The sequence below is a fragment of the Artibeus jamaicensis genome, unplaced genomic scaffold, assembly GCF_021234435.1.
Source record: "Artibeus jamaicensis isolate MK-2021 breed Jamaican fruit bat unplaced genomic scaffold, CSHL_Jam_final scaffold_1964, whole genome shotgun sequence".
NCBI classification, from domain to species: Eukaryota; Metazoa; Chordata; class Mammalia; order Chiroptera; family Phyllostomidae; genus Artibeus; species Artibeus jamaicensis.
The window spans coordinates 55,608,615-55,632,657 of record NW_026522030.1 but is presented as its reverse complement, the minus strand read 5'-3'; the positions used below and the strand labels follow the sequence as shown (position 1 = coordinate 55,632,657).

The 24,043-nt window shown below is 40.4% G+C and overlaps 1 protein-coding gene across 1 annotated transcript in view; it reads left to right on the top strand.

Annotated features, from left to right (window-relative positions):
- SAXO1 (stabilizer of axonemal microtubules 1) overlaps positions 1–24,043 on the top strand; it is a 41,137-nt gene that overhangs the window by 3,428 nt on the left and 13,666 nt on the right. Inside the window, exons 3-4 of the mRNA XM_037132349.2 lie at positions 2,730–2,909; positions 13,426–13,628. Of these exons, the coding sequence (XP_036988244.2) occupies positions 2,730–2,909; positions 13,426–13,628 (383 nt within the window). The remainder of the gene's footprint in view (positions 1–2,729; positions 2,910–13,425; positions 13,629–24,043) is intronic.

Here is a 24,043-nt window from a genome sequence, read left to right as displayed (position 1 = left end):
CTGGAACCCCTATGATTCAGATGTTAGAACGTTTAAAGTTTGTCCTGGAGGTTCCTGAGCCTCTCCTCATTTTTTTGAATTTTGTTTCTTCGTTCTGTTCTAGTTGAATGTTTATTTGTTCCTTCTGCTCCAAACTGTTGATTTGAGTCCCAGTTTCCTTCCCTTCACTGTTGGTTCCCTGTATGGTTTCCTTTATTTCACTTTTCATAGCTTTCATTTTTTCCTCTATTTTGTGACCATACTCAACCATTTCTGTGAGCATCCTGATTACTAGTGCTTTGAACTCCGCATCTGATAGGTGGGCTATCTCTTCATTGCTTAGTTGTATTTTTTTCTGGAGCTTTGATCTGTTTCATTTGGGACATTGTTTTTTTGTCTTTGTGTACCTGTTATGTAATAAGGGGCTTAGCCTTAGGTATTTGCCTGAGTGGGGCAACCTACAGTCACTGCGTTGTAGCTCTGTCTGTGTGGGAGTGGTCAGAGAGGGAACAATCCTGCTTGCTCAGCTCTTGGCTGGGTCTCAGTAATTTCCTCCATTACCCACAAGCACATTGGGCCCTTCTGGTGCTGATTCCCCAGGTGGGTGGTTTTGTTTATGTTCTAGGACCCTGTGAGTCTCTCCAATGAACTGTCATGTGAGGTTGTGAGTTTATTCTGCTGCTGCAACCCCCACAGGTTTTTTCAATCAGAGGCATTGAAGCTTTATTTCCCCGTGCTAGAACCCTGGGTTGCATAGTCTGTCTCACTCTCCAGTCGTTTCTCCTGCTTTATCTGTATGCAAATGTGGGACTTCCCAGTCTGCCTGCTGCCTTCACTCGCCCATTCTTCCAGCCACGGTCCTTGCCTCGAGTCCTCTCTTTCCTGGCTGCACATCTCTGCCCTCCTATTAGACTGGATGAATGTTTCTTCTTTAACTCCTTGGTTGTTGAACTTCCATACAGTTTGATTTTTTGGCAGTTCTAGTGATTTTTGTTTTTAAATTTGTTGTTGTCCTTCTTTCCATTGTGTGAGGAGGCAGAGTGTATGTACCTATACCTCCATCTTGGCCAAAAGTCAACAATGTGCATTTTGAAAAAGAAAAACTAAACTTTTACTGAGCATATTTAATACTGCGAAATTCTGATATTTGTAGTATAAGGACAGAATATTTATGGAGGATTTCCTTGTAATTTGGAAAACCTAAAATATTCATCATGAATCAATAACACAATTATATAATAACAAATAAAAAGTAAATGTTACAAGTTTATAACATCTTACAGATTTTCAAAACAGAAATCTACAAATGAGAAGAAAATAGAGATATCTATAAAGGTACTTGTTTATATACAGTTACATTCATATGAACAATACAGGTATAGATCACCCTGTAGATCAATACAGGGTTGGAGAGTTGAAGAGAGGTACCTAGAAACAACACTGAGGCAGCAACATTTATGTAGAGGGTTGAACTTATTAACAGGAGTAGCATACTAAATATTTTTAGAGAGTGATGCATTCTCTGTATATTTATTTCTCTCCTTCTCTATACACTGCCTCAAAATGCTGTGTATTTTAGTTTCTGTAGTTAAAATCAGTTTAGTGTAAAAGTTTTACAAAAATTTCATGCCATTCCTTGATATAATCAGATTGGAAATCACTAATGGAGTTTTGATGATTTGCTGGTGTCTGATGACTAGAAGTGACCCACCCAGTTGGTTTGTGAGGATTGTATGTGGACACAAATAATTGGTGCTCTCCTTAGGTTTTGAGAGCTCCAATAGTTGCCCTTTGTCCATCGATTAGTAGGGTGATAAGGTTCATTAATTACTTGCATGTAAAATGAAAAGCTCATTGTAAATTATAACTGCAATTTACGTATTTATTTATTATCACCTGCATAATGAGGCATAGAGCTTAACATTCATTTATATTCTCAGTCATTTATTCAATAAATGTTTACTGAATGCCTACTGTGTACAAGGCAGGATATAAAGTACTAGGGATAAAAGCAGTGAACAAGACAGAGAAGGTCCTGAGCTTGATAGATGAGGCAGACAATAAACAAATTCACCATCAAACACTCAATTACCAATAACAATAAGTGCTGAGAAAGGCATATAGGTGGCGAGAGAAACTCTGAGGGGGTGGGGTAGTGGGGTATATTTTAGGTATAAAATGATCAGCAGAAGTCTTTCTGAGGAGGCAGCAATTAAGTTGACCTGAAAGAATAAAGGAGCCGCACTTTCAATGTGAAAATGGTTTCCCATAGTCATTGGCATTTATTATACCACTTGTGTGCAGGATGATATTCTGAATTGACCCAGAAACCAGTGAGGAAAAATGGTAGTCTCAGCCTAGAGCACAGCCATGGAGCACCTGGTTCAGTCAGGTGCTGGGTGATTGGGAGGTCTCAGGGGGAGGGCCTGGGGCAGCTGGTTTGGTACTCAGAGGGTTCAGGGGCCGCAGCCAGTTAACTATTATGGTAGGGAAGTATTTAAATGAGCAGTATACATATGTAACAGCTGAACACCAGCCATGCTTGTGTAATTTTATGATCCCAGGAATTTTGACAACCAACTGCAGTTACAGATCATTAAAAAAATTCTGGCAATCTTACGTAGTTCAGTAGAGAAAAGGAAGAGTTAAATTTCTGTTTTCAATGACTGCTGTCATGCCTTTATAGTCTGGGACACAAACTGAATATATCTTCTCAAGAAGGTAACTGACCTAATTTCACGTTTTTATAGGCGGCATCATTGTCCACATCTTCCTACTAAGATTTTTGATAGAACCGAGAAACCATGTCTTCTCTCCGAATACACCGAGAACTACCCTCTGTATCACTCGTACCTGCCCAGAGAGTCCTTCAAGCCCAAGCTGGCGTACCAGAAAGGGTCCATACCAATGGAAGGCCTGACCACATCGAGGTGAGGGCAGAGGTGTGAATATATGAACATAGAACACGGATGGAGTAATGTATGATACTAATGTACAATATTAATGTAATAATGTTTGACAATGCATTAATGTGCACTATCAACATATGCTATTAGTGACTTAATGTTTATTTCCTGTGTCTCTGAAAGAAAATCCTGCATGTATTGGGTTGGCCAGAAAGTCTATATGGCTTTTTCTGTGAAATAAAAAGCGCATTTTTCATTTTTACCAGTAACTTTATTGATTTGGATATATTGAGTATGTCAGCTATCTCCCACATAGTATAATGTTGATTGTTCTCAATTAATGTCTCAATTTGATCACTATCAACTTCAGTTGGTATATCTGACTATGGAACATCATCCGGTGAGAAATCTCCAGCATGAAACTTCACAAACCACTTTTGACATATTCAATCCTTCACAGCACTTTCTGTATTCACTATACGAATCTTTTTTTTTTGAGTTTCAGTTGTGTTTTTACCTTTCTTAAAATAATAAAGCATAATATGCTAAAACTGTTGCACATCTTCTTCCATCTTCAATATTAAAATGGCTACACAAAAATTCACTAATTTTGGTAATTTAAAAAAATGCATGTTGATATGACAGCTGTCATAATACAATCTAACAAAAATGTTTTGGATGAAGTTAAAGACAACCAAGTGCTGCTAGAGCCATCTTACAGGAAAAAAAAAACCTTTTTGGCAAACCCAATATTAGCCTGTTGAATTTCTTTCCAATCTCTTCTAAAGAAGAAGTATTCTTGTGTGTGTGTGGGGGGGGTGGGGGTGGGGGTGGTGGAGAAAAAGTGGAGGGAAAGACTAAACTGATTTATATGAAGAGGATTGGAGTTTAAGCAAAGTAATAAAGGGATAGAAACTAGAAGGCTGCTATTGAAAAGGGAGTTTTGGGCTTTGGCAGCTAAACTCCAGGTCAACTTGGGTGGTAGTGGTGATGTTGGTAGTGGTGAAAGAGAACTTAATGATAGAGCAAGAGTGGGCTTTTTGAAATTATGCTATCAATTTTAAATTGGGGTCCCCTTAATATTCTGCAAGAGTATGAAAAAAAGAATATTTCTTTTAAAATTGCTCTTGTTTTATAAACTCTGATTCTTTAGATCCAGTCTTTGCAGAGATTGAACCACCAGGCTCAGTGTATTTGGGTCTCAGAGGTTATTTGTAATGAGGGAGTGGGACAAAGTGATCAATCTTAGGATTGTTCTGTGTGTTGCAAGGATCTAACAGAACCTGCCATTGACAAACTCAGTTACCTCCAGATGGTAACTTGTAACTGGTGAGTCAGCTGGACAGCCTTTCAGATTGTACAGTTTAGTCCTGGGATGAGACCTGAAAGATGGATGCATTCTTCGCCTGTGCCCTTCCTTATCGTCTCAGGACTGCTGTGGGGTGGAGGTGAAATGGAACCAGCACAGTGCCTGCACATTATAGGCGTCCAAAACCTGGTAAATGTCCTCCCTGTGCCTTATAACTTTGTGTTTTTGTAGTGAAGGTCCAAGATGTCCCAGGCTAAGCAGAACAGCTCTAATTCATTCTGTACCCAATTACCCCCACGATAGGTCTGGAAATATTCTCTGTTGAGATTGTGGGTTGTGAGATAGAGTTTTACTATAAGCTGCTATCTTTTAGATTCAAAGGAAGAGGTCCATGTCTTAGTTATGGGGCAGAAAAGACTGATCAGGGGAGATACAGGGGCAGGAATGAAGTCAAAGGATTCCTGAGCTTGGTGGGGATGACTGCATGGGAGGGAGTGGAGTGCCCTGTCTGATGCTTGACTTGAATCAGGTCACTTTTAGGCCCAGAAGTTTTCTTAAATGATTTGGTTTAAGCACAAAGTTTCCAGGTCCTTTTTGAAAAAAATTTGTCATGTATGCAACCCATTTTTAAACCTCTGACTTATTAAACAATATGAATCTTGAAATTTGGGCTTTATTTTACCAAGAAAAAAAAAGCATTCTTAGTTTCTAAGAGTCTAAAGACCATAAGAAGAGATGTGGACCCTTCCAGAGCATTGCTTTCTCTGTTTTTTAAGAAACTTAGGTCAACACTAATGAAAAGTCCTTAGCGCATGCATGAGATATTTAATTATTGGTAGCAAAGGGTAAGATTTATGCTGAGGAATGGCTTGCAAACACCACAGTCAGCCTCTAGATACTGACTGGTCTTCTCATCTGTTTCTCCCCAGTTTGCAGGAAATGAAGAGCATCTTGTGAACATAAAGTATAGCACGGCTCCAAAGGTGGTCATATTAGGGATCTACTTCATGTCCTGGAGATAAGAGAGAAGGGTGTTTGAGGGTGGGTGTTGAGGAATACTTTCTGTTTGGTGCCCACAGGCTTAGAAGAATGAGGGTAAACGCTCTCCGTGGGCCAGGAGTCCTGTTCTGGCACCTGACACTGAGCCCCCAGATGAAGCCCTTATAGGCCCTTCTGCCTCCCGAAGGTGTTCTGCAAAACAAAAACTTCTGCTCTCACCTGTCCTAAATTATCCTTGCCTCGGGTCACTTATAACAATAAACATATCACCCAGAAGTTCCCTCTGTCCTTGCCAGAGCCAGCTTAATAGTAATTCATGTCAAGATGTGGCCAAAGTGGAGGGATGCAGAAGCTGAAAGAATTTCCGAAACAAGTTGTTACTGATCATAGGGGCCTTAAAAAGAAAAAGGGGTAGGATCAAGGTTACCCATGGGGGAAAAAAAGCAGAGATACTCCTCTCCTATTCTATATTTTCTCCCCCAGAAAGAGAACTAAAGAAGAAATAAACAGAGGGCATTTCTCCTCTTCTCTATATCTGAATTCAATAATTTCTCAGCCCTGTGCCTTCCATACTGGGCAATAGTGTTCATAGATCAGAAACAAAACTATGTCCCTATCAGGATGCCTTTCTTTCTGAGTTCCAGTGAGTTTTTATTGAGATAAATTAGAAGAAATCAATATTTTATCAACCATCTTTTCTGAATCTTATAAATGCAGCAGAGATTCTGATTCACATATGTGTACATACAATAGAATTATGTTCTATCAAGAAATGTAGAGAAACTGTTCTCTGAGTGCTCCACCAGAGGCTTCTGGGGGAAGGGATGGGTCAGCCCTGTGTCTGAACACTCCCGTGTCTGCATGGGTTGTCACTCCCCTGCCTTTAGGACCCTTATTACAAGAATGTCCCACCTACTTCCCTAACTAAAGGCTGACCTGGCTTGGTTTCTGAGATTGGACATGGGGCTGCCACCTGCTGCATGATAAAGTCATGTGGCCCAAGGCTTGGCTGGATTATGTGATTAAGCCCAGACACAAGAAACACCTGGTTTCTGGAAAGGTTATCATGCCAGCATGAGGCATGATTACAGCTGCACACAACTCTTACTGACTGTAAATCTTGGGGATTTACAGCAGGTGCCATAAAGAGAATGCTTGTGATTTTCAGCCCTTCTGAGTATGAAGCTTTTTTGCAGCTCTTAGTAATTCTTTCACATAGGGTCTGCCTTTGGTTCAGATAGACCTGAGATCAGTTTATGAATAAGAGGTCTGTACTTCAAGCCTCATTTCCCCTTAGGTATGTCATTCTGTAAAACACTTGGGACCCATTTTGTGACATTATTTATGTAAGCTAAACCAGATGCTTTAAGATGGGCAAAGTGGATAGCCTCACAGAAGAAGAGGTGAGACTTCAAGATGGTGCCAGACCTTTATTCTGAAGGAAGTGAGACCATGGCTAGGGTACATTGGAGATGTGCGTGTGTCTGGGAAGACTGAATCAGGTTCAGACTTCATGGGTTTGGCCGAAGCGCAAAGGGGCAGCAAGTTGGTGGCAAGGATTTATTCATTTATTGAGAAGACTTTTGGGTAAACTGAGGAGAGTGAGGGAGGCAAGAACTAAAAGATAAAGGGCAGTTAGTAATCTCTTCAAAAGCCAGGAAAGAAGCAAGAAAATAGGTAGTGGGCTTGAATCTTTCCCTACCCATTGAATTTTACACATTTTCTTTTCAAATACTTAACTTGGCTTTCTATTCAGAGCTATACCCCAGGGGATACACTTACTCTCCTCTGTATACTGGATCTGAGAATTAATGAAGACATGCAGAAATAGGTCTCAACACTAGACTGGCCTGAGCAATTTCACTGCCTTTGATGCTGCGTGTCTTTGATTAAAGTTGGGGGCAATTTGCTCATTATTTCTTCAAGTATTTATTTTTTTTTCTGTCTCTGTTCACTTCTTCCCCCCAATCTTTTTTCTCTTTGTTCTTCAGAGTGGATAGTTTCTATTCATCTATGTTCAAGTTTACTGAATCTTTCTTCCACCTCCATTCAAATATTAAGCCTATCCAGTGAATGTTTTATTTCAGATATTGTATATTTCGGTTTTAGAATATACATTTGGTTGTTTTTATTTCATTACTGTTTGTCTCTGTAGTTGCCTTTTGATTCATTATGACCTTATTTTTCTTTTTGTAATCGAGCATAGTCAAACAGCTCCTTTATTCTAACATCTGAGCTTGATTGGAATTCGTCTTCATGATTATCTCTTTCCTTCTTTAGAGTGGGTTAGATTTGTATGTATGCCAAATAATTTTGGATTGATCCTGTATATTGTTAATGTTCTATAATGGAGACTAAATTTTTCTATATTCCTCTGAAGAGTTCTTTAAAAAGATTATGTATTTGTTTATTTTTGGAGACAGGGGAAGGGAGGGAGGAAGAGAAACATCAATATGAAAGAGAAACATCTATCAGTTACCTCTCATACACACCCCAGCCTGGGACTGAACCCACAACCCAGGCATGTGCCCCAACTGGGAATCCAACTGGCAACTTTTCTGTTCGTGAAATAATGCCCAGCCAACTGAGCCATGCTAGTCGGGGCTGAAGAGTTCTTTCCTTTTTCTTTCTTCTTCCCTCCCATCCTTTCTTCCTTCCTGAAGAGCAGATAGGAGTTAATTGGACTGAAAATGCAAACTGTCTCTTGGGTAGCAGCTCAAATCTCAGTTCAGTTATTTACCTTTAGCGTTGCTTCAAGGCTGACATACATGTGAGGTCAGCCAGAGATTTGGGTCTAGTAGATAAAATTTCAGGTTTTCTGTCTCTGATTCTCTCCTTTCTGGGATTCCTTCTTCACTTTCTGGTGCCTGTGGTTACCTCAAAATTTGGTCCTTTGGTTCTTCAGTCTAGAAAGGTGGAAGGTGTTATAGTCACATTTTGTCTGCCTTGCCTAGCCCAGACTGGAGGCCTTGAAACAAAGTGGAAACTTACACAGAGGCTCACCCAGTGCCATTCCTTTCTTCTACTCATTGGTTCTGCACCAGAATCTGCCTATCTTGGTTACTCTTTAGTTCTTATAGATAGTTGTTTTTACATTTTATCCAGAATTTATGTGAAGCATTGACAGCTGTTAGCCTCAGGTCTAGTGTGGGTTATGGACAAGAGAGTTTCTACGTAACCTGAATCCTGGAGGCAGGTGTTTTGGATTCCTGTCTTTCCTAGTGAAAATGAGAAATGGGCTCAGTCTGTTCTTATTAGGATCAGAGACATGGATCGAGCCCTTTGAATACATTTCTTACCCCAAGGCACCCTGCTAACCCTAATCCCAATATCAGTAATTATTGAAACAGTCTATTTATTCAGCCAGTAGCTTTGGCGGTATGACTAACCACTAATATTACCACTGGTCTCAGCCTGGGGGTCTTTCTCAGTGTGCTGGGATGGGCTCCCCAACCTGCCTGCAACAACATATTGGTTTCCTTAGCAGATGTCTCAAACTCATTTTCACTGGAGCCACATCAGCCTCGAGGTTGCCTTCAAAGGCCAAATGTAATTTTAGGACTGTATAAATGTAACTGCTCCTTAACAGTTAAGTGAGAGCTCAGTGCTGCTGCTGGGTAGAAACAAGGTGCTGGGCTGGATAAAACAAGGTGGAGGGCCGGGTTCGGCCTGCGGGCCTTGTGTTTGCCACCTGTGCCTTAGAGAGTGCCTTTTAACCTTGGGGAATTTGAGAATTATGTGTACAGTAATAAAATCAAATCAACTGATAAAGAGCAAAACCCCATACAGGTGGTTGAGAAGAAATATCATGAGGAGTATCTCAAGGGAGAGATATTTTAAAAATATCAAGGGCAAGAGTATTTAAAAAATGAATGAGAGGATGGATAGAATTAAGGTGCAAGAGGATAAAGACCTGTGGAGCAGGGACTGGATTCGGAAACAAGGTGGTGCTCTGCAGGCCTCCTTAGAGCAAGGAAGGAGTAGAATCAGAGTTGATGGGTGGAGCAGGAGTGGGAGGTAAGGAAGGCCAGTCTGTACCTGTAGACACCCATTTCTAGAAGAGAGAAGAGGAAGAGAGAGGGCTGAACACTAGTAAGGCTTGTGTTATATTTTATTTTTTGCTTAAAAGTTCAGAAAGGATGGAGCATGCTTATTTATTTTATTGTTGTTCAAGTACAGTTGTCTCCATTTTCCCCCACCACTCCCCACTACCCCAGCCAACCCCACCTCCCATCCTCAGTTCTACTCCCCTTTGGCATTGTACATGTGTCCTTTTTACAGGTTTCTTGAAAACCTTCCCCCTTTCTCCACCATTGTCCCCTCCTACCTCCCCTCTGGTTACTGTCAACTTGTTATTAATTTCAATTTCTCTGGTTATATTTTGCTTGCTTGTTTGTTTCATTGATTAGCATGTTTAAATATGGACAGAAAGAAGCCATCAAGAGGAAAGTTAAATCACAGACCAGGTGATGGTCCATTCCATGAGGTTTCCAAGAAAGGAGGAAGGAATTTAGGGTAGGGATGAAGAGACTGGCTTTGGGCAAGAGCAGGGACACTTCTTCAAATGGATTCCATTTAATGTGATAGATTACTTGGGCACACTAACAAATTCTGAAGTTTTCATAGATCAACATTAATAAAAGTTTTTTTTTTTGAGAAGTATTTTATGGCCCCTTTATTGCTGCAAAAATCTTCTTTTCCTTACTTCCAGGCTCCCGGAAGCTAGTTGGCTATGTTATTTCTTCTTTTCTTTTGTCAGATTCTTGTCTAACACCTTTCTTTAGCTTTGCCTAATGATTGGGAGTCAGGTTGTTACGACTTTCCCAGCAGGGCCCCTTTAACCTTTACTTAACTCAGAGTTTAGCTCCTGGCCTTCCATACTATATAACTTTTATAGCTTTGCATCTAAAAGAAAGTTAACATCTTTGACCAATTTTTTCCTTTGGTTCATAGCCACAATGGGCGCAGGGACTAGGAAGTGTAACACAGAAAGAGGGGGGACTGCCCTTAAAAAAAAGCTACTAAATTGGAGCAATTTCTGGGAAGGATAAAACAGACTTTTATGTGAACTTAAAGGCTGTAAGATTATGTGAGATTGGGGACGTGCAGTTGCGTTGTGGTTAATGACAGGTTTCAGTGAATGTTCCCAATGTAAAAACATAATGAGGAAACATAAATTCTGATTAAATTCACTCTTAAGCTGCAGTCAATATTTTTTGGGTGGGGTATACATGAATTAAATGGAAAACTTTCCCCTCTTCAGAAATAGTTCATTTTCCCCTCTCAGGATTGTTTTTCTTAGTTATAGCTGATTAGTATATTCAATCATAGATGTACTTTCACAAGGAACTTACATTTTGTATAGGAGGAGGAGATTCAATGAATAATTTCTTTCCCTAAACATAGTGAGCAAGGATACTGCTATATCAGCTTTTGTCTTTGGGTAACCAACTTCGGGATAGTCCATGAACTGGTGAGTTTGGCTGTGGGCATTTTTCTTTTTGTCTTCTGTAGAAGCAGCAGGAGGCAGGGGCGTAAAGCACCCTGAAAATCTCAGAGAGCTGGGAGCCCTTGAAGACCTTGGAGATACTGAAACTCTCACAGTATCTCTGAGGAGAAGTCGGATCCTGCGCTAGGAGTAACAGCAAGGAGGATGCCATGACCTGTGTGTAGGGTCCCAGAGCATGGCAGGCCTGAAACTGGAGAGCATGCCTGACTGCTTTGGGGTTAGGGGGTTAAAGGGGGCACAGCTTGGTCACTGGGCCTTGTTTCTTACCACTTGCCCTTGGTATCTCCTGATCTTGGTCTTTGGAAGAGGGCTGAACCCTTGGGTAGCTATGGATGAACATGGGTCTGTGTGTGGCCTCAACTGCCTCCAAAACCCCTCCCCACCCCTTTTGGAATGGGGAGAGCTCACCTGATCTTGGGAGCTCTCCCCTGAGAATACAGACATCCTGATAAAAGCCACTTTGCAGTTAACCAGTTTTCAGACAAGGTTTTCCAGATATTTTCAATTCTCTCTGCTACCTAGGACCTTCACTCCTAGTGTGCTATTGCAGTTGATTTAGTGCTAGGCAGATGCTGTCATGAGATATACCAAGAAGGGTGCAAGTATGGAACCCACCCTTGGGTTCTTGTTTAGCCTGCTCCTTTCATAGCCCCAGCTGATACATGGTCAGCTCCTCTTGCCATTTGCCAACATGGAGCCCTTGGGAAGAGAGTCCAGGCTGAAGACCTGTAACTGCGGCCAAATGTGTTTTTAAATCTACCCAGAGGGTGTTACTGGGAGTTCAAGTGAAGCATCTCCTATTTCCTCCTTAGAGCCCTAGAGAAACTAATTCTCCTGCTTCCTAACTCCCTCCCCCATCCCACAAAGCATTTTCAGGCACTGGTTTGGGTTTATTGACAACTATGTATATAATTCATGCAAGACAGATTATAGTGGAGTGTGTTACCTTTGCTAGTCAAGCGTGGCTCAGTAATGCTGCTCCAGATTTTGGCCGGGAAGTAGGTTTTATTGGTGTTTGGGCCTGATGTTTTCCTGTCCGGAAACCTCCCCCTCCCTTGGCGAGGCTATTTTGGCAAGCACCGTCAGGGAAAATCTACCTTCCCCTTGTCCAGTTTAATAAATGGGTTTCAGGCAAAACCAAGCTGTTGTATAGAGGAGAAGCCCTGGGGGAAGTGTTTGCTTAAGAGAGTTTGCATCGAGAATTGTGAATTTCCCTGGTGGGGACTGTCAGTTCAAGCTAAGCCCTGGTGTCACCAAGGTGGTTCCTGGTGCTGGTGCAGTTATTTTCTTGGCCTCTCTGGCTGTGGGATGCTTAGGGAAGAGAGTGCTTCCTGTTTAGTGAAGGCCATCATGCTTTTTCTGTCCCATTTTTTTCATACTGCCTGAAATAATGGGGACACTGATGCTAGAGAGCAGAGAAATAAATGTCTTATGTCTCTAGTTACTGTACTGTTCTGCCCTGTTGGGTTTTTCTGTAAGGTCAGGTAAATGAAGGAGATAAATATTAGCAGGAGGAGCAACAGGAGTGCAGAGAAGGAAGTGGTGGTACCTGAAAAATAGAAGTTAGCAGTGAAGGGGTTGATGGGGAAGGAAGGCAGAAAGAGCAGGCACAGAAGAGAGGCCTTCTCAGTGGTCCGGGTGGTTGGACCACTGTGGGCAGGGGCGCCGGGGAAGTGGGAGATGCGGTTGAGCCGTAAGGCAGGGGCAGGTCCATCAAAGCTTATAAACCATGCTACAAAGTTGGCCTAATCTGGAAGAGTTTTAAGCTGGGGAGTGACATAGTCTGATTTTCATTTTAGAGGCCACACTAAGGAGACTGCAGTAGAAGTGCCAGGAGTGAAGTAGGAAGCCCAGGCGCTAGGCTGTCACATGATCTAGGTGAGAAGGAGTCAGGGTCTGAACCATGGGGGGGCCTCCCCTGGTGAGTGATGGTCCGGAGCTGTGAGAGGGTGGATCCAGGATGGTGTCTGGGTGCCTGACTTAGATGAGAAGGGAATAGTGGTGTCTTTCTCGAAAGTGAGCAACAGAGGAGGAAGAGCAGTTAGGGGGATAGAGTAGAAGATAACTTATTTTTTAAAAAATTGTCGTTCAATTATAGTTGTCCCCATTTTCCCCCCATTACTGTCCCCTACCCTACCCACCCCCACCTTCCACCTTCAAACCCACCCACCCCTGCCGTTGTCTTTGTCCATGGGTCCTTTACACATATTCCTTGATTTGACTCTTCCCCTTCTTTCCCCTGTTATTACCCTCCCTCCTCCCCTCTGTTTGTTCTTATTTCCATGCCTCTGGTTCTATTTTGCTCACTTGCTTGTTTTGTTGATTAGGTTCCACTTATAGGTGAGATCATATTGTATTTGTCTTTTACCACCTGGCTTATTTCACTTAGCATAATACTCTCTTTTCATGCTGTTGTGAAGGCTGGGAGTTCTTTCATTCTGCTGTGTAGTATTCCATTGTGTAAATGCACCAAAGTTTTTTGATCCACTTATTTACTGATGGGCACTTAGGCTATTTCCAGCACTTAGCTATTGTGAATAATGCTGCTATGAACATTAGGGTGCATAGGTTCTTTTGAATTGGTGTTTCATGATTCTTAGGGTATAATCCCAGCAGTGGAACTGCCAGGTCAAAAGATAACTTCTTAGCAAACATTTGTAGAATTGTGTTGAATGGAAACCATGAGCCAGTAGCCCCAATGGCAGTGTTTATTTTTGTTACAGGAGAGATTTTGGGCCTCACAAAGTGTTACCAGTGAAGATCCACCAGCCTGACCACTTTGTCCCAAGTAAAGAGAATATGGATCTGCTCACAACGTATAAACAAGACTACAACCCCTATACTGTCTGTCGAGTGGACCCCATCAAACCTCGGGACAGTAAATATCCATGTGGTGACAAGATGGAGTGTCTGCCTACTTATAAAGGTTGGGGAGTGCTTGAGGGGCAGCTTGGGGGAGGATAGGCTGAGCCGGTGTGCAGGCCAGGATATGTGTTTTCTTTGCACACCTCCTTAGAGCAGGGGCCGGGCAACCTGCTTCCTGTGGGTCAGATTGGGCCTGCAGCCATTTTGTACAGTTGGAGAACTAAGAATGAATGATTAAAAAAAATCGAAGGACTATTTCAGGACATGTGAAAATTATACAAAATTTGATGTTCAGTGTTCATTAGTATTGGGTTGGCTAAAAAGTCTGTGTGCTTTTTTCTGTAAAATAAAAGACACATTTTTCATTTTCACTGATAACTTTATTGATTTGGATATTTTGAGCATTTTGGCTATCTCTCACATAGTATAACACTGATCGTTCTCAATGTCTCAAGTCAATCAACTTCAAATGGTCTACCCGACTATGGAGTATCATCCAGAGAGAAATCTTCAGCACAAAACTTTGAAACCACTTTTGACAAGTTTGATCAGTCAAAGCACCTTCTCCATATACAGCACAAATCCTTTTATGCATTTCAGTTGCCTTTTTACCTTTCTTGAAATATTAAAGCACAATAGGCTGAAAATGCTGTGTATTTTCTTCCATATTCAATATTAAAATGGCTGTACAAAAATTTCCTAATTTTGATAAGTTTTTTATTAAAGAAGCACACTGATATGACAGCTGTCACAATACAATGTAACAGAATGATTTCAAATGGAGTTAAAGACAACAAAGTACTACTAGAGCCATTGTGTGGAAAAAACTAGACAAACTTTTGGGCCAACCCAATACATGTTGTTGGAAGAAAGCCACACTTGTCATTTACAACATTGTCTGTGGTTACTTTTGTTTTGTACGGCTTGTAAGTCCAAAGATATTTAATATCTTCCCTGTTATAGAAAATATTTGCCAGCACCTACTTTAACTTGCCCTTCAAATCGTACATTGGGGAAGCATTTTTATTGAATAGTTGATTCACTGATCAATTTAAAATATTATAGAAACATAGAAAAATGTACAAATCATAATTATACAGACCAATGAATTTTTAAAAACTATTTAACAAGTATTTATTTATTTTAGTTTTCTTAGTTATAATTTATTTTTTAATTTTGTTTAATTTCTTTTTCTTTATTTTAATTTCTTTTTCTTTATTTTTATTTTTATTTTATTGATTATGCCATTACAGTTGTTCTATTCCCCCCTTCATTCCCCTCCACCCTGCACTCCCCCACTCCTACCATTCCCCCCCTTTAGTTGATGACCATGTGTCTCAAGTTCTTTGGATTCTACATTTCCCATACTATTCTTGCTCCCCCCATCTATTTTCTACCTACCGTCTATGCTACATATTTTCTGTACCTTCTCCCCCCTTCGCCTCCCACTCCCCTGTTGCTAACCCTTCATGAGATCTTCATTTCTATGGTTCTGCTCCTGATCTAGCTGTCCTTTTAGCTTACTTTTGTTTTAGATGTGGTTGTTAATAACTGTGTGTTTGCTGTCCTTTCACTGTTCATATTTTTTATCTTCTTTTTCTTAGGTAAGTCCCTTTAACATTTCATATAATAAGGGCTTGGTGATGATGAACTCCTTGAATTTGATCTTATCTGAGAAACACTTTATCTGCCCTTCCATTCTAAATGAAAGTTTTGCTGGATAGAGCAATCTTGGTTGCAGGTCTTTGGATTTCATGACTTGGAATATCTCTTTCCAGCCCCTTCTCGCCTGTAAGGTCTCTTTTGAGAAATCCGCTGACAGTCTGATGGGAACTCCTTTGTAGGTGACTGTCCCCTTATCTCTTGCTGCTTCTAGGATTCTCTCCTTCATTTTAATCTTGGCTAATGTAATGATGATGTGCCTTGGTGTGTTTCTTCTTGGGTCCAACTTCTTTGGGACTCTCTGAGCTTCCTGGATTTCCTGGAAGTCTATTTCCTTTGCCAGATTAGGGAAATTCTCCTTTATTATTTGTTCAAATAAGTTTTCCACTTGTGGCTGTTCCTTTCCCCCTTTTGGTACCCCTATAATTCGGGTGTTGGAGCGTTTAAAGATGTCCTGGAGGTTCCTAAGTCTCTTCTCATTTTTTTGAATTCTTATTTCTTCATTGTTTTCTGGTTGGTCATTTTTATCGTCTTTCTGGTCCACTCCTTTGATTTGAGTCCCAGTTTCCTTTCCATTACTATTGGTTTCCTGTGCATTGCCATTCATTTCAATTAGTTTAGCCTTCATATGTTCCTCTAATTTGTGACTATAATCAACCAGTTCTGTGAGCATCCTGATCACCAGTGTTTTGAACTGTGCATCTGAAAGTTTTGCTATTTCTTCGTCACTTAGATTTATGGACTCTGGGACTTTGAGATCTTCTTGAGCCATTTTTCGTCTGTTCGCGCCCATTAAGTATGAGGATCGGAGTCTTAGGGGTGGGGTGGGGCCTCCAGGGCGGGGTTGCTGGTTTGTGGCGCTGTATGTGGTGGGGGGGGTTAGAGTGGGGAAATGGCGTCCCCCTCTCCTGCTTCCCACTGCTGGGTGAGGAGTGAAGCCAGAGGTGTTCACCAGGGTAGGGTCGTTCAGGTCGCTGGGTTGTGACACTGTATGTGGGGGCGGGGTCAGAGCCGGGAAATGGCAGCCATCAGCTTCCTCCCCTCACTGGGACCCGCTCAGTTTCATCTCACTGTCCACCCCCTCGCAGGTCTATCTGTGCAGGAATGCGCCAGCACAGTCAACCCGCTGCCCTTCACCCTCGCTGGATCCACCAGTCGCTCACTGGGTCAGCCCTTTGCAACCCCAGGCCTGGGGTCCATGCACCTAAGTTCGTCTGACCGAGTTTTCCTGTGCAACCCCGCTCCGCCAGCTGCTGGTTTTGCCCCTCTTACCGATCAGGCTGAGGAATTTGTTGTTATCAGACATCCGAAAAGTTCAATTTTCTGTGTTCTGGCTGTGTTTTCTGTTGCTAATATTTTGTTGTCTCTAAACTTGGTTGTGTGAGAAAGCACGATGTCTCCACCTATGCCTCCATCTTGGCGGAAGTCCTTAATTTTATTTTTCAATTACAGTTAACATTCAGTATTATTTTGTATTAGTTTCAGGTATGCCATATTGGTTGAACAATCATATACTTTACAAAGTGTTCCTGCTGGTGCTTCCAGTACTCACCTGGCACCAGACATAGTTATTACAACATTATTGACTATATTTCCTATGCTGTACTTTATATCCCCATGACCATTTTGTAGCTACCAGTTTGTACTTCTTAGTTCCTTCACCTTTCTCACCCATTCGTCCAACTCCCCTCCCCTCTGGCAGTCATAAGTCTGTTCTCTGTGTCTATGAGTCTGTTTCAGTTTTGTTTGTTTATTTATTTTGTTATTTAGATTTCACATTTAAGTGAAATCACATGGTATTTATATTTTCTTTTAATTATTTCACTTGGCATGATACTCTCTTGGTTCATCCATTTTGTCATAAATGGTAAGATTATTTCTTTTTTATGGCTAAGTAATATTCCTTTGTATATATGGTCCACAACATTTTTATCCACTTGTTCATTGATGGACATTTGGGTTGCTTTCATAGCTTGGCTATTATAAATAATGCTGCAATGCTTATGTTCTTGTGAATTAGTGTTTTGGGTTTCTTCGGATATATACCCTGATGTGGAACCACTGGATCTTAAAGCAGTTCCATTTTTAATTGCTTGAGAACCCTCCACACTGTTTTCTAGTGGCTGCACATTCTCCATTCCCACCAACAGTGCAAACTGATTCCCTTTTCTCCATATCCAACACTGGTTTGTTGATTTATTGATGATAGCCATTCTGATAGGCATGAAATGATATCTCACTGTGGTTTAAATTTGCATTTCTCTAACAATTAGTGATGTTGGGCACCTTTTCATATGTCTGTCTCTTGGCCAACTGTATGTCCTCTTTGGAGAAATGTCTATTCAGGTCCCCTGCCCACATTTTAATTAGATTTTTTGTTGTTGTTGAGTTTTGTGAGTTCTTGATAGAATTTGGATATTAATTCTTATTGGATGTATCACGGGCAAATATCTTCTCCCATTCAGTAAGTCATTCTTTTGGGTTTTTTTATGGTTTTCTTTGCTGCATACATACCAATTAATTTTTGACTGAACATGTCAATGTAAGCAGCACCCGGATCAAGAAATAATATTGATACTCCCATCCAGTAACCCTCTCTGCTCACGATACAACCATTATGCTGACTTGCAACACCATAAATAGTTTTGACAGTTTTGAATTTGTATAAATGGGATTGATTCATTCTTTATTAAAAATCAACTACACACATCCCAGGCATGGCATTAGGAACTATGAAGGAAGTGTTGTGACCTCCTGTGTCTTTTTAGTCTAGTAGGAGATGCAGGATATAGAGTCATATGTGTGGTGCAAGCAATGTAGTTGTCACTCAGTGGAGCAAAGCCACAGGCTGAGACCCTGGGAATGGAGGCCAGGTTTATCAGTAACTTTCCTGCTTATGGTTTACCTAGTTTCCCTAGGAATACATGCCAAACCATTCACATAACATGTCTGTGGATCTCTAAATGACTGTGATAATAGTTTAAAAATGGCAATCTAATCTGACCTCTTCTATGCTTAAAATGTGTCAAATAATTATTATGGTTTTTAAGATAAAATCCTAAGCCTTTCCCAATTTCTTGGATGTCTTGCAGATTCTGGTGCCATCTGCCAGTGCCCCTCTGCTCTGCCACAGGACCTTCTTTCAGTCCCTTTCCTCCATTTCTTTTCTGTCTCAAGCCATGTTGCACATGCTATCTCCTCTCTATAGAGCCCTCTTCTCTTGCCCAGTCTAGCATTTGTCTTTCAGTGAGCAGCAGAATGTCAAACCCTTCAAGGCCTTTCCAGACCTCCCCCCACCACCATGCCAGACTAGACACATGCTGTTATATGCTCTGAGAGTGTCATGTAATTCATTGCATAATTTATTCTTCCTTTCTTTCACTTAACATTTATCTTCTTGGCTGGATTGTAAGCTTCAAGAGGTCAAGGATCTATCTTTCCCTGCCAGTTATACCCAACAAAACAATGTAGAGCATTGTAGATGCTCTACAAAGGAGTCAGTAGTACCAGGTACATGGTTGTGGCGCTATTGCCTCCAAAGGGCTCATTCTCCCTTTTCATCCAGTGTTTATTGGAAGGCAAAACATGGGGCACCACCGACACTGAGTAGGCAGGAGGGAGACACAAAGCTGCCATGAGCAGGTACTTCCAGCTACAAGCTCTCCTTTCCTCCCCACCTTTCCTAGGTCCCTCCTATAATTATAAATCAGCATAGAGTTTCTTTAGAGCAATTGCATGCCCAGCTCAGTTCCCCTCCCCACCCTTCCCTAAGGTGCAAGGAGGGGTCTGGGAGTGAGAAAGTCTCCTTGCTTACCTTAGGGGTTAGCAAGGATGCAGTGGTCTATTGTTATTTGAAGACAGTCCTCACTCTTCCAGCAAAATACTCAAAATAAACACACAGAAGGAAAAAATATAATATATATACTTTAATCTCTTCCACCTCCAGCCCTTTCATATTCCTCACCTTTTCCAAACAGTTACATCTGAAAGTCAGATCATAGTATTCCACTGCTGAAATGGAATTATGGCTGGCTTTTCCCTACTGGTAAAGTTAAAGTTGAGAAAATTCTATTTTCTTCTCCATTTTTCTTAAAGTTCTGGCATCTGTTCACCTGCTTACATGGAATTAATGAACAAATACTATTCAAGTATCAACAGAACCAGGCATACTTAGGTAAAGGGAGAGGGTTTGTTCTGGCTACAAATACACTTGGGTTGGATTTCATAGTTCTCTGAAATTCAGATTTAAAAACAAGTCAGTATGTAGCCAAGGAAACATATATGTAGTTAGATTTGATCCATAGGTGCCATTTTTCAACCTATGTGTCTTAGTAGTTTTTTTTGAAATAACATATATTTGCCATATTCTATTAATTTAAATGGTTTCTTTGTTCCATTCCTCCCCTATGATATATAATGGCTTCCAAAACTGGGCTGTGAGTGGCCAAATAAGTAGTCCCAGCATTTTGCACCAAGGGCAATATTACAAAGGTCTCTTTACTGAGGAAATGCACGAATGAGTGGTTCTGGACCATTGTTTACAAGTACTCCAGGTGACACAGTTTGGCATTGGACTAACACAAGTCCTCATCAGCCTATTAGTCTGAGGGTCCTCTGGCCAAGAGCCGGAATGAAGCTTGGGGAAGATCCATTACATTTATTCTGTCCTTACAGAAGTTCTGAGCAACTTCTTGTATCTGTAAAGGACCACACCCTGCCTTATCTCTTGGAGCATCACCTTTCAATTACTTGCCTCTTGTGGAAATTTGCTGTTTTAGTAAGATTTTTTTCATAGCAACCTTATGGTTTTATGGCCATATTTTGATTCTCTTTCCAGAAGGGGCAGTGAATAGAACCAAAGATCAAGTTCATTAAATATGTGTATTTCAGTGGGTGCCATCTATATTATATCTGTGTGCTTCACTAACTATGGTTCTACAGGAAAAATATGCAAACTTTTCCCTTTCCACTCCTGTGGCCAGCACCTCCACTAGGGTCCAGAAAACCACCAGTAAAATATGCTGCAGCAGCATTTGGTTGTAATTTTGACATTTTCAAAACACTGTGCAATTGGAAAGATTGAGAGTGTAATTACTTGATGCTCAGCTTTAGGTTTAGCTAGGTTTTTAAAAAAGACACATTATTGAATGGAATCCCTTTTAAAGAGGCTCTTGCCAATTATCCACATGACACCCTGGCCCTGAAGGGCTTTACTGATGGTTTTCATGCTTATGAATAGTTTGTCATATGGAATTCTGAGGTTTTCAGGGTCTTGTGGAGGGTTTTTTTTTTTTTTTTTGTAATATATGCTGGGTGGAGGAAGCAAGAAGTTTGGATAATAATGTGGTTTTAACTGTATTGTTGGTTATCAGAAATCACGTGAGGCAACTTTCAGCTTAGGACCCTGTTTTCTTATCACTTCATCCATCACAGAAGAGAGTCAGGAAAATCCTATCCTTCCCACCCCCACAAACCTTGAGGCAGTGTGTAGGCATCTACAGGTAGATAATCCCATTTCAGGGAGGCCTGAAGTCTGACGGGAAAACATGTGGTTTATATTCAGCAAGATGGTTCCCTCTGAGGCCCCCTAATGCTTTCAAGATGCTGATAGAGCCATTAATGGCTCTTGGAGAAAGATTAGATTTTCAATTAAATGAAGCCAATTTAAAATAAATAGTTGGTAGTATTATTAGTCTAAAATAAACTTAAGAGTGCGTCTGGAAGGGGAGGGGGGCAAGGAACAGGGATGTCAGAACTTCCAGAGTAGTGAAGTGAGAGCTTGGCAAATTCTCTGCCCCAAATGCAACAATAAAACTGGAGAAAACAGTAAAAATCAACCATTTTAGGGCTCAGGAAATCAAAGGCATGCAGCAAATTGAGAAGCATTTATTCAAGAAACACTACCAAACCATGGTTATGAACAGTGGGAGTTTGTGGTATCTTATCCTGGGGCTTCCATCATGCTCCTGCCTTGCCTGTTCCATCTGGGCAGGCAAGGCTGTGGAAACTGGAAGTTCTGCTGCCTGTGGGGGCTGACTTGATCTGGGTTAGAGTACATACTCAGGGGCTTCAATAAAACCAGTGGCAATCTCAATGGTAAAATATAAGGAAAGACAACTTATGCAGCTAGTCTGAGGTTGCAGATCAGCCAGAAATTTAAGCTTATGCATACTCCTGGAAGACAGCACAAGTGAACAAGGTGCAGTGTACAGGCTGAAGAGAGATCAAACACAGGACCTGGTTCTCTACTCATCTTCCCTGGTTGAATGTGGTACCTAGTGAAGGTGCAAATGCAACATGAGAAAGCACAGGAAAAAATAAAAGCCAGGACAGATTTGTAAATTGCCTGATCTATGACCATGTTCCCCAACCCACGCACAGATCCATTAGCAAAAGGTAAAAGCCTTACAGGTTTAAGGTGCTTAAGTATAACTTCTGATCAACTAAACTTTGCTGATACAGGATGACTCTTAGGAATTTAGGATTAATAATAAAAATTAAAAAAAAATACCATATTCAGCAAAAAATATCAGTCATCACACACTGCATGAGAGATAAAACTCTATAGAATTAGTGCAGGAAAGTCACTAAACACACAAAAAAACAGTTACCAGTGGGGGACCAGAATATAGAGTTGCTGCAGCTAATTATCTAAAATGTGAGTTTTTAACAAAAAGTTATAAGGCATGAAGAAAACGAGGAAGTATAACTGTGAATAGACAAAAAGGCAGTTGACAGAAACTATCTCTGGAAGGACCAAGATGTTAGACCTAGCAGGCAAACATTTCAAAGTAGTTATTACAGACATATTCAAAGGACAGTAGGAAGCCATATTTAAAGAAATAAAGGAAAATTAGACAGTTGTTTATGAAATAGAGACCACTACTAAAGGGAAATCATTAAAAAATCAAATAGAAACCCTGGACTTGAAAGGACAATAACCTAAACAAGAAGTTCATTAGAGGGGCTTAACACCAGATTCGAGCTGGCAGAAGAAAGAATCAATGAAAATGGAGATTGGTCAATAGATATTATCCAATATGAACAGAAAAATGTTGTAATGAATAGAAAAAGAGACTTGTGGGATACCATCACTGTACCAATGTACTCAGAAATCACAGGAGGAAGAAGGGGTAGAAAAAGATTTAATTGCTGAAATTCCTAAAATTTTATAAAAAATATTAATCTACATATCTAAGAGGCACAATAGATATAGAATAAATACAAAGAGGTCCACATCTAGTCACATAATAGTCAAATTATTGAAAGCCAAATATTTAGAATGAAGCAAAAGAGAAACAAATTATTATATACAAGGAAACAATAACAACTAAGTTTTCATCAGAAACAATGAAGAACCTAAGGCAGTGGGATGACATTCAAAGTAACGAGAGAAAAAAAACTGTCAACCAAGAATTCTATAACTAGTAAAACATTATGCTTCAATAATTATGGGGAATGAAAACATTCCTAGATAGCCCTGGCTGGTGTAGCTCAGTGGATTTGAGCATGGGCTGTGAACCAAAGGGTTGCTGGTTCGATTCCTAGTCAGGGCACATGCCTGGTTGTGGGCCTGGTTCCCAGTGGAGGGCACTTGAGAGGCAACTACACATTGATGTTTCTCTCCCTCTTTTTCTTTTTCCCTTCCCCTGTCTCTAAAAATAAATAAAATCTTTAAAAAAAATTCCCAGATAAAGACTGCAAGAATTTCTAGCTAGCTGATTTGCCTTACAAAAAAATAGTAAAGGAAGTCCTTCAGGCTGAAAGAAAATAATATAGAATGGTAACACAAATCCTCAGAAACATATAAAGAGCACTGATAAAGGTACTAATGTAGGAAAATGTGTATTTTCCCCTTAATTAACTTATAATTAAAGAACCAATAATTATATAACTGGGGTTTATATTAAGAATGTGAGGTTGGTTTAACATCAGGAAGTCAATGTGATATGCCACATTAATAAGGTAAAAGACAAAACTGCATGACTAATAGACACAGAGAAAGCATTTGACAAGATCTGTATGCATAAAAGCTCTTAACAAGCTAGGAATAGGAGTAAATTTTCTCACCCTGATAAAAGTCACCCCCCAAAAAATCTCCTATAGCTGATATCATACTTCGTGTGGGAGGACTAAATGCATTTCCTCTGAGATTGGGAATAAGAGTAGGATGTCCACTATTACTACTTCCATTTAATATTGTACTGGATGTTCAACCAGTGCAATGATGCAAGAAAAACAAACATATGTATCTAGATTAGAAAGGAAGAAGTAAAACTGAATTTATTCTCAGACAACGTACTGTATTTCCCTGTGTACAATGAACTCCTGTGTATCATGTGCACTCACGTTTTGTGGGCATTATACATGGGATTATTATACCCATGGTATGTAATCATTATGCCCATGTATAATGTGTGTCCTTATTTTTCCCTAAAAAATTTGGCCAAAAAAGTGCACATTATACACTGCAAAATACAGTAATCCTGTATGCAAATAAAACTAAGGAATCAAAAAAAAATGCTTCTAAAGCTATAAGACACGAATTATGCAAAGTATCAGTATTGAAGAGACATATGTAAAAAAACATTATATTTCTAAATATTACCATTGGCAATCTGAAAATGAAGAAAACATGTCTCTTCATAGTAACCTCAAAATGAGCAGAATACTTGGGGTAGTATTTTTTTTAAAGTACAAGATTTTTATACTGAAAACTACAAAACAGTGCTAAGGGAAATTAGTATCTAAGCAAATGGTAAGATGGTTCATATTCATGGATTGGAAGTGAATACATTTAAGTTGAGAATTTCT